We start from the raw sequence: 10,213 nt of genomic DNA on the forward strand, positions 1-10,213 counted from the left end.
TAATTTAAAAATAATTATGAGAACATGTATTGAGAGTTAGCCATTCTTATTGTACAAAATATGTCTGCTTAAAACCCACTGTGTCCCCAATGACAAATCGCGTTTTTCTCTTAATTGTCCCTTTCATATTCCCCTTTCTACAGCTGTTTATCTTTATTTCCAGATGTGTGTACCTGTGTCTAGATACCAGAACTTCTGCTAAAAAACAGAAAATCTTTATGGAAAACCTTTATTTTCTCCATGTAGTGAGGCTGCAGGGTAGAGGGCCAGCTCTCTGTACTAAAACACCCGACAGTTATGGGGGAGGAGACTTAGCCCCAAGGTGTAGGAGCCTGCCCGCAGGGATGCTTCAGCAGTCACAGCCGGGTGGAGGGAGCAACCCCAGGGGACCCACAGGGGCCTAGCCACTTTACAGAGTAGCAGAATTTGCTACCCTAAAATATGTCTCTTTGGTATATTAATTATTTTAAGCTGGCTATTCTCTAAGAAACAGCAGGCAAGGAAAAAAACACTGAAAACCAAGCAGGACTTACCCTCTGTAAGAAACATTTACATTTGTAAGGGAAATCGCTGTCTGCAAGGGTGTCCAAATCTGCATCTTATCAGTGGAGAAGGCAGTGAGTTAGATGTGCAACACAACCTTACCTGTGTTTACCGTGCTCTTCCTGGTGACCTCCCAGAACTCACTCTTCCTCACCTTCAACATCCTCTTTGGTCTTTAGCTGAGGACGGTATTTAAGGTGAGGGCTTTGGCGTTTTTCAAGTTTTCCTCGGTATCTCCTACGTGTCCCTGTTATTACATTTTCGTGTGACTTTCTCCTGTTCATCTGTGTCATGTCACACTTTAATCCTTATACCCGAAGAACCCAGAAGGGTAGAGGAAGATTTTCTTCCTCCCTAACACACTACATGGATGCTAGTTCCCCACATCCTCTCCCTTTCTGCTTTTTCCATGTGGTTTCTTAAAAGGAAAACCACGGTAACCACGGAGAGAGAGTACCCATTCCAAATGTTCCCAGTATAATTTAGGGGCCGAAGATCAGCAGGGAAGGGGCTTGGACAGTTACTTAATATCACTTAAAATTCCTTACATTTTCATCGGGACTCAACCATGACGACTAGGTATAATTTCAATGCCGCCCATGCCTATGAGCTCCCAGGCCCCGTCTAATACAGGCCCCTTTCCCTCAGCGGGAGGAGAAAAACCCTGCATCTCAGCATAGTGAAATCCAACCTGAGGGAGCCTTTCTCCCACCCCCACTCCCAGCCTGACAGGTGGATAGTAGGTGCCAGAAGGCTTTCACTCAAATCTGGCTCAATAAGTAATAATTCTCCAGTTAAAGATCTTTAGCAATTCTTAGAGTGAAAATAAAAATGTAATATAATACCTAATTTTTTTCTTTAACTAATATTTTAAAAATATTTACTGTGTGCCTGAACCCAAGCCAAGGACCCCAAGCCCATCGATGGGCTCATTGCAACAACCTTTTTAGTGCTTGATACTGAACTAGTGTCATCTCCGTTTCACAGATGAGGAAATAAGGCTCAGAGACCTTAGTTATTAGGTATAATTAAACCCATAATGAGCCCCAAACCCTCCTTTAACTTTTCACCAGAATTAAACCAACTAGTGTTTTACTTCTTTTAGCCCCTATCAACCTTCTGGGAAATAGGCCAGAAGTTGTTAAATGGGTTAAGGAAAGTAGAAAAGAGTTTATGTTAGTCACAAACTAGAGTTAATCTGCATAATCATGAAATAGCTATACTTTCCAGAGAATAATCTCAATCAAAGTAATATTCTCTACAATACAGATCTCTTTTCATCAACTGAAATTAACTCACAGGTGCTGTGCTAGGCGAAGGGGATATAAAAGTAACACGTGACGCATGAACCTTGTCCCCAAGGGGCACACTAACGGAAGAGAAGACAGATCAGGAAATAAATAAATGTATATGATGTGGGAAGAGCAAAATAAAAGCAAATATAAGCTATAGTCTTAGCCCAGAGCAGGCTATGATGAACTGGGAAGAACAGAGCTCTTGTGCTAAGAACACGGGCATGTAACTAAGGCCACTTAAACCATGATGTTAAGGCCAGCCTTCATTTTCAAAGAATGCTACGCCTCATGTAGGGTCTTCTCACTGTTAGACTCAGAAAAAACTGAAGCGGAAAGGTGCCTACAAGATCTTCCAGCCTGATGCATTATTTTACAGAGGGGGAGATAGACTCAAGGAGAGGTGAAGTTAATGAACACTCAAGATCACACAGCAAATTATAAGCAGAGACAATCTCACAACTTGTCTCAGGCCTCTTGGTTTACCCATCAATTCATCCATTTAACAAACATGGATGGATTATGTGCCAGGCATAAGTGAACAAAGCAACTGGGTCTGTGCCTTCAAGAACACATCAGCCTGATGGGGAAGACTGTCTTCTTGTATCTGAGACAGGAAGTGCTTCAAGAGCACTTGTCTAAGATTGAAAAATTGGAGAGGACTTCCTGGGGAAGTGACATTTAAACTGAACCACAAAGGACAAGCAAGAATGGACAAGAGAATGTTGCACAGCTTCTGTCTGAGGCAGGAAGGAATTAATCAAGGTCCAGGAACAGGAGGAAAGCAAGTGTGTTCAGGGGGAGAGAGGTAGGAGACGAGGAAAGACAGGGAGGTGGGGTAACTCTAACTGTAACCAAACTGATGGCAACCCCAGGGTGCTGAGTGGCGATCATTCAGTCCACTGAGCAGTCTTCGTATTTCCCCCGTGGGAAGATTTGAAGCTTGGGAGCAAAGGAGGAAGTCAACAATGCAGGGTCCCAATGCAGGGTCTGCTGTCATCAGCATCTTTCATGGAGAATGTCTGATCCTGTGAGACACCCTGACATTCTACAGGCTCAGACACTGCCTGTGTTGAGTCCAAAAGGCCCAAGCATTTCCCCAAAGAAAATCTCAGTCCCCCAGACCACAAAAGCCAGACCACCCTGAAAAGAAGTTGTAGTACCAGATGACAAAAACCCCTCAAGAGGCTAGGTAACTTTAAAACATACTCCAAGGAAACTGCCTTCACTCAGAATCAAGCTCTGGAAGCCAACTACACAGCCTCTTCCACACTGGCCAGGACAGAGGGACTTCTTGAGTACCAAGCCCTCTGGGACCAGGCCCTGGGGGAGGGTCAGGGGGTTGGGCTGCCAGCTGTCAGTGCCCCCAGGGGATACTTCCCAAGCCAGGCTGGTTTCCCATTATCACCCAATTTCTTTTATTCTAAGCATCCCAAAGACTACCAACTGCAATCAGCTCGCCCACCCATGATGGAAACCATCCCATAGCTTTCTTCTTCTGTGTTCAGGTTTCTGAATGAGAGCAGAGGCTTCAATGCTTCAGAAAACACTTAGTACCAGCAAAGATAAAAAATCCACAGGCCTGGCTCTCCAGGCTGGCTCCTTCATCTACCCTCTCCCTTCCTTTTTTCAGTTACACCAGTAGACAAAAATAATAGTGAAATGGGTAGGTCTTTGGGCATCAAAGGGCTAAAGGACAAAACCTGGAAACTACCGTGTTCATCAAGAGGAGAATGGATGAATAAAATGTGATATCATCATATAATGGAATCCTGTAAGCCATGAGAATGAAAAACTGCTTACACACAACCAAGAGAATTAATCTCACAAACATAATGTCACAAAAGAAGCCAGACACAAAAGGGTATATACTGTATGAGTCTATTTTTATAAAGTTTACGAACTAGCAAAACTAATCTCTGGGGGCTTCCCTGGTGGCGGAGTGGTTGAGAGTCTGCCTGCCGACGCAGGGGACACGGGTTCATGCCCCGGTCCGGGAAGATCCCACATGCCGCCGCGGCTGGGCCCGTGAGCCATGGCCGCTGAGTCTGCGCATCTGGAGCCTGTGCTCTGCAACAAGAGAGGCCACAGCAGTGAGAGGCCCGCGCACCGCAAAAAAAGAAAAAAAAAAGAATCTCTGGTCCCTCTGGGGAGGAGGGACAGGAAAGTAAGAGGAAAAGAAGGGGGGCTTTTAGGGTGTTATATTCTATTTCTTGACCCGGGTGGTGGTTACACAGATGTGTTCACTTTGTGGTAATTCATCAAGCTGTGCATTTAAGATGCTGTGTTTTCTGTATGACTGTATATACATACACACAAAGGAAGGGTTTTCAGTATCCTGGGGAAGGAAGAGTATTATATAGGACTTTAGCTTTACTGGCCACATCTGTGAATGGAGAATGACCCTAGGTGGAAGGAAGAGGTGACTGCATTGGGGATACAGCCCAAACGTCTGCTGTGGGGTGGCAGGAATTAGGAGGAACAGTTTCGGGGTTTACTCCCTTCTTTCTCCTTGCAACTAACTGCCAATGAAATCTCTGCATAATGTACTCCAAAGGGAAGTGGAGCCAAGAGGGAAAAGGGCTGGAACTAAGCTGGCTTAAGGGAGACGGGAGGCAGCTGGAACACATATAGCAGTGAGAGGACAAGGAGGAAAGGAGGAAGAGGAAGAAGAAGGAAGAGAAAGAAATCATAAGGGCCCAGGGTGGGCAAGAAGGAGAGCTCACCTGACTGGGGATGGATGGGGTGGGGTGACTCCCATGACTCAGCCCAGTAGAACAGATCCCTTCTCTACTCCCCTCCCTGAGCCCAGGTCTGATGTACACCTAGATTAATGGTTTTATTGCACTGCTTTGCTGTGCTTTGTTTATAAGCCGTTTATGACCTCTGGGAACTAAAGAAACAAGGAGTGTGTATGAGTGTCTGTTTGTGTGTGCATGTGTGCAGCCAAGGATTCCACATCCCCAACACCTAACACATTGTTGGGCATATAGCTCGCACTATTAAAAAAAAAAAATGTTCACTGGACAAATAATTGACAGAAAGACTGTGGTAATTAGATATAAAACAGAGACTTCCTTAATATTGAAAAATCAGTAATAACAGCTTAAATGGCCAAAAATGTGGGAATGGCTAAGTATCAGAGTGGCATACCGTGCAGCTACTAAAAATTACAAACAAACATCTGTAGGGTGCTTTACAGTTTACTGAGAATTGCACCTCCCCCTTGTTTGACACACAATTATATGAACTTTGTTACCACACTGAAGTGTTTAAATGACACATTAGCAACATCTCCCTGAAGAGGCCAGAAAGATCAGAGGTGGTGGACTAACAAGTTTTCATGGAAAGTGGTGGGGAGGGCCCACATTTTAGAGTAATACTAGGAAGGCTGGTAGAGGTTTCGTTAGCTCTGTGTTAAGTAACTGTGATAATTTCACACACTATATTTCAATTCACTTCCTCTTTTTTTTTTTTTTTTAATTTTGTTTTTGCGGTACGCCGGCCTCGCTCCGCGGCATGTGGGATCTTCCCGGACCGGGGCACGAACCCATGTCCCCTGCGTCGGCAGGCAGACTCTCAACCACTGCGCCACCAGGGAAGCCCTCACTTCCTCTTTTTTTTTGAGGAACAAAACTTTACTTTTAGCCATAATTTGATTCAAAGTTCTCTTTAACAATCATTTACAAGTCTTGCTGTTAACTGACCCCCTATAAAGAAGTGTTTTTGATATTCCAAGCGGACAGAGTTTATGTCCTAGTGTAGTTTTATTCATGCTAACTTCAAGAAATTCAACAGCAAAACCCATCCACAACAGACTTTTCTAAGACTGTCTTCCTGATTGCAACAGTGTTTTAAAGAATAGACGAGGAAAACACACACATACACAAAAAACAAAACCAAAAAATCCCTCCCTCCTTACTGAGAGAATCTGGGCCTAATGTTCCATGAACGATCCACGAAAAACTGAAGTCATGACTTTAAACGTCCTCATTCTCTTTTTCCTCTAGCTGATCCTGTAGAAACTCTTCTTGTGTCAGGGACTGTCCCATAAGTAAATTCTCTGCAGAGTCTCAATCTTTTCCGGGCGTTTCTACACTGTTTGGGGTTGGACTTCCTGCAAGTATTTACTGCAATGAGAGGACTACCTAAAGGATATATTTCACAAATTTATCACGTGTCTTTTGCTGAAACACTACATCCAAACACTACATCTAAAAGCCTGCTTTTGTACATGACAGTGAGTCCCAGAGAGAACTCGACCACAACATCCCAAACCAGCTCTTAATAGACATTCCCACGTAAAAAGCGGCTGCTTTTAAAGGGCTGTGGGACGCTGATTACACACAGAGGCATTGGCTGCCTTTACAGTAATAGCAGAAATCCTTCAAGCAATGTTGATCTCGCGCCTACTGTGCTCAAGACATTGTTAGGGCCCCATGGGGGTGTTGAGGGGATGATGGGAACGGGGGTGTCCCACGCATGGGCAAAAAGGGATTAACGAAATAATCCTGCTCTCAACTCAACTTGAAAGCCAGGTGGCCAAAGCGCCGATGGTGTTCAGTAAAACTTCCCCAGTCCTGCTCCAGGTGCAGAGAGCGCAGGAACTCCAGACAGCTGAAGCTCGAGAGCTGGGGGCACACGAGGACAGCAGAACCGGGCCTCGGGGCCGGGGAGGCGCCCTCCACGGAGGTGGGAAGGGCGACGGTCCACACAAGCGGAGAGCAAAGGGGATGCCGCAGGGAGACCTGCCCTCCTCCTCATCCGCCCGCCGCCAGGTGTACGTAAACAAATCGGGCCCACCTGCCGCCGCCGCCACTCTGGTGGGGAAGCCGCGGCGACAGGGGGAATCCGCGGCGACAGGGGGCAGCAGCGCTGCCTGTAGCCCCGCCTCCGGGCCCGGAGCCCTGGGCCTTAGAGCCGCGCGCCACCGCTTTCCGCGCGAGCACCTGCGCGCGACCCCACCGCTGCCCGTCCGACCCAGGTGCGACCGCCCGGGCCCCCTGCCGGGATAGGGGGTCGGAGTCCGGGAAGCACGGCGCGTCATCTCCCCCATGCTCCGTGCCCGCGCGGGGCAGGCGCCGCCGCCGAAGGGCGCTTTGTTTGTGCTGCCCGAGCGGGGATGCCGGGGCGGGAGTGAAGCCCTCGCCCCGCCCGGAAAGGGGCAAAAGCAGGGCCTGCGGTGGAGAGTGCTAAAGACCCCAAAGCCTCTTCTCCACGCGGCGATGCTGGGTCCAGCCGCACCCCACCCCCGCTCTCCCTTTCTCCTTCCGAACCGCCCCCCCCAGCCCCACGGCTGCGCTCACCTGCTCTCCGCGACCCCCGCGCCTCGGCTCATCGTCGCTCGGCGGCTGCAGGGCGGGGGGGACGACACGCGCGCCCGGGGCTCGACGCTCGAGTGGCGCCGGGACGCCTGCAGGAGGGGTTCGCTTGCCGAGCGCTGCCCTGCGTACCCGGAGACGGCCGACGCTGCCGGGGGAGTGAAGAGGGCGAGCGAGAGCCACAGGGGGAGGGGACTGGGCGGGAGGGGGCGCCGGGCGCGCCGCTGCCGCTGCAGCCAGAGGCAGCCCGGGCTCCCTAACGGAAACGCACGCTCGCCTGCGGCCCTGCGCGTGCACGCCGGCGTGCACACTCTCACACGTGTGCACACTCTCACACGTGCGCACACCGGCCGCTCGGTAGCTGCTTACCGCCATGCCCGAACTAGGTTTGGTGACACTAACGCCGAGGCTTCTGTGAAAGAGAAGGGCCAGCGCCATTCTGGAGGGGCGGAGAGCTCATGTCACCCTGATTGGGATTGGATACTCCTGTGTCTGGGGGGTTTTCACGAGACAGCCCGCCCCCTACAAGGAATTCCCAGATTCTCTTCTTAGGATCTGTAAGCCCCCTGAAATTCTCTTTCAGATTTTGTACCTAAATACAAGTGTCTGGGATGAGGGACCACAGCTTCCTAAGATAAAACAGCTGTGTGACCCCCAACCCCACCCCAGACTGTAAGATGGATGGACTAAACCAATGGCTCCCAAACTTTGCTGCACATTGAATCACCCAGGGAGTTTTTCAAATCGCGACGCTCTGAGTAGTATCCCAGATCAATTACGTTAGGGCAGTGGGATCCAGTCATCCGTATTTTTCAAAGATCCAGGTGATTACAATATTCAGGAAAGTGTGGGAACCACTGGTTAGACTGTCGGTGATCCTCACTGTACACTGTTTTCTTTTACCCCGTTTTTCAGCGTGATTGTTTGCTCGTCTGTCTTTTTCATGAGGTGGTGAGTGTCACACAGCATCTGGCCTAGGCCTGACTCCCTGTAAGTGCTCAGAATGCCTTTATTGCAGGAAGGAGGCAAGGCAGAGTCAGGGATAGGCCCTCTACCTTGTAGACCCCTCTTTGCTCTTTCTGAAATTCTCCACAGGCTGACATACCTTTGACCTTATGGAAATGGCTTCATGTAATGCCTGAAGCTGGGGAACAAAATGGGTCATTGCAGTTTGAAGGGATATCTGTCTGTCTTTTAGATTCTTCCAAATGTCTCTGCCCCAGAACACTCCTTACCTGCCTCACTGTGACTCAAAGGTCCAGCGCTGGCAGTGTGGGTGTGTGCAATAAAGTCATAACCCCGATGGATGGAACACCTGTGAGTCCAGCACTATGATAAGATATTTTATACTTTGGGAAAAAGCTGGCCTGGTGCTATCACTGGGCCTTGGTGTTCTCTTAAACATAAACATGGACAGTTTCTCAGAACATCAACCTGAGACAAGGCCCCTCTCTGACCACGACGGATGAAGACAAGAACAAGACTCCTTAATCATGTCTAAACACAGACAAAATATGAACATTGTCCAAGCCACAGTGGACACACAGCTATCCTGGCCAGTTAGAGTGACCGCTGCTTCTTTGCCTGTTAACAGCCTTAGCCTCTCTCTGGTCTCCCCTTCCATGGATAAGATTTATGAAGATACACACTCATAGAATGTCCCCTGCTTTCCTAAGCCCTCCCCCAGCCCTCCCCCAATCAGCTAACAAAAACCCAAATCCTTTAATAATATTCCCTAATACCCTCTCACTGACACACTTCCAGGATGGTATACATTTCCCTCACTGCAATGAGTAATAAATTCAGCTTTTTAAACTATAGGTATATTCCTAGTGGTCTTTGGCAAGGGAGCATTAAAAATAACTTCGTTGACACAATAACAGCACAAGGTAAATATTACACCCTCTTCACGTATAAGCTAACCAAGATTTGTACAGATCCTATGACTCAAACTCACACAAGGCTGCCTGGCGGTCAGTGGAGAACCAGGGTTCATGTTCACCTGGGTTTGTGGGGAGCCAGGCTTGTATGTTGCTTCCTCACAGGAACTGTGGCTTCCAGATGAGCCTGAATTCCAGTCTTTTTCAGTTCAGTCTTTTTCTAGCTATGGGAATTTGAGGAAGTCATTTAACTTTCTTGACTTCAGCTTCCTTGCAAAAGAAAAAAAAAAAAAAGAAAAAGTGGGTCTAGGAACTGGTATTTTTCTTATCGAGATAGACAACATTTTTTTAGTCACGGGTGAACAATATGATTCGATATGTGTATATATGTGAAATGATCACCATAAGTCTAGTTAACATCCATCACACATAATTACAAAAATTTTTTTTCTTGTGCCAAGAACTTTTGAGATATAATGTCTTAGCAACTTTCAAATATACAGTACAGTATTATTAACTCTAAGGATATATATACTATTGGTATATTTTTCATAAGTTCCCCAGGTAGCCTAACACAGCACCTATTGGCAGACCCTGGTTTGGGAAGTTACCTTGCAGCTGCCAGATCTGAGGTACCCTTTTCCAAATGCCATTGTCTCACTTGACTCTTGCCTCACTCTTCTCTCCTTCTGGAAATTCTCCTTTGGCTTCCAGGAGGCCCCTGTGATATGACAAGCAAATGAACTAAAGCCTGAAAAACCATGAGAGTGGGCTTGGAATAGCATCCTGCAGCCTCACCTGAGTCCCGGGACGACTGCAGCCCCAGTGGACAGCTTGCCTGCAATCTCATCACAGACCTTGAGCCACAACCTTCCAGATAAGCTACTTACATATCCCTGACCCACACAAACTATGAAATAATAAAATTTGTTGTTTTAAGCTGTTATATTTGGGGGTAATTTGTTATGCAGCCAAATAATAACTCATACAAAAGGAAATAAGATCCTAGAGTTAGTGCGGTGGAATCACATCATTTGCACTTTTAGGTAAATTCAACCATACTCACTCTGCAAAAGAGGGAGAGAGAACAAGTTACAGTGTCAACGATTCTGCCTGCTACTCCAGTGAAATAAGGGGATGTGATGAAAGAGGTAGATCTGGTTTCATCAGTCAGTCT

The 10,213-nt window shown here is 47.5% G+C and overlaps 1 protein-coding gene across 1 annotated transcript in view; it reads right to left on the reverse strand.

The window, feature by feature from the left end:
* The window catches only part of LOC131756800 (caspase recruitment domain-containing protein 8), a 42,739-nt gene extending 32,853 nt beyond the window's left edge, over positions 1–9,886 (reverse strand). The window contains exons 1-2 of the mRNA XM_067033494.1: positions 9,835–9,886; positions 7,142–7,517 (exon numbers count right to left, since the gene is read on the reverse strand). Coding sequence (XP_066889595.1) covers positions 7,142–7,517; positions 9,835–9,886 — 428 coding nt within the window. The remainder of the gene's footprint in view (positions 1–7,141; positions 7,518–9,834) is intronic.
* Positions 9,887–10,213: the final 327 nt, after the last annotated feature.

This window comes from Kogia breviceps, chromosome 5 (genome assembly GCF_026419965.1).
Source record: "Kogia breviceps isolate mKogBre1 chromosome 5, mKogBre1 haplotype 1, whole genome shotgun sequence".
Classification (NCBI taxonomy): domain Eukaryota; kingdom Metazoa; phylum Chordata; class Mammalia; order Artiodactyla; family Physeteridae; genus Kogia; species Kogia breviceps.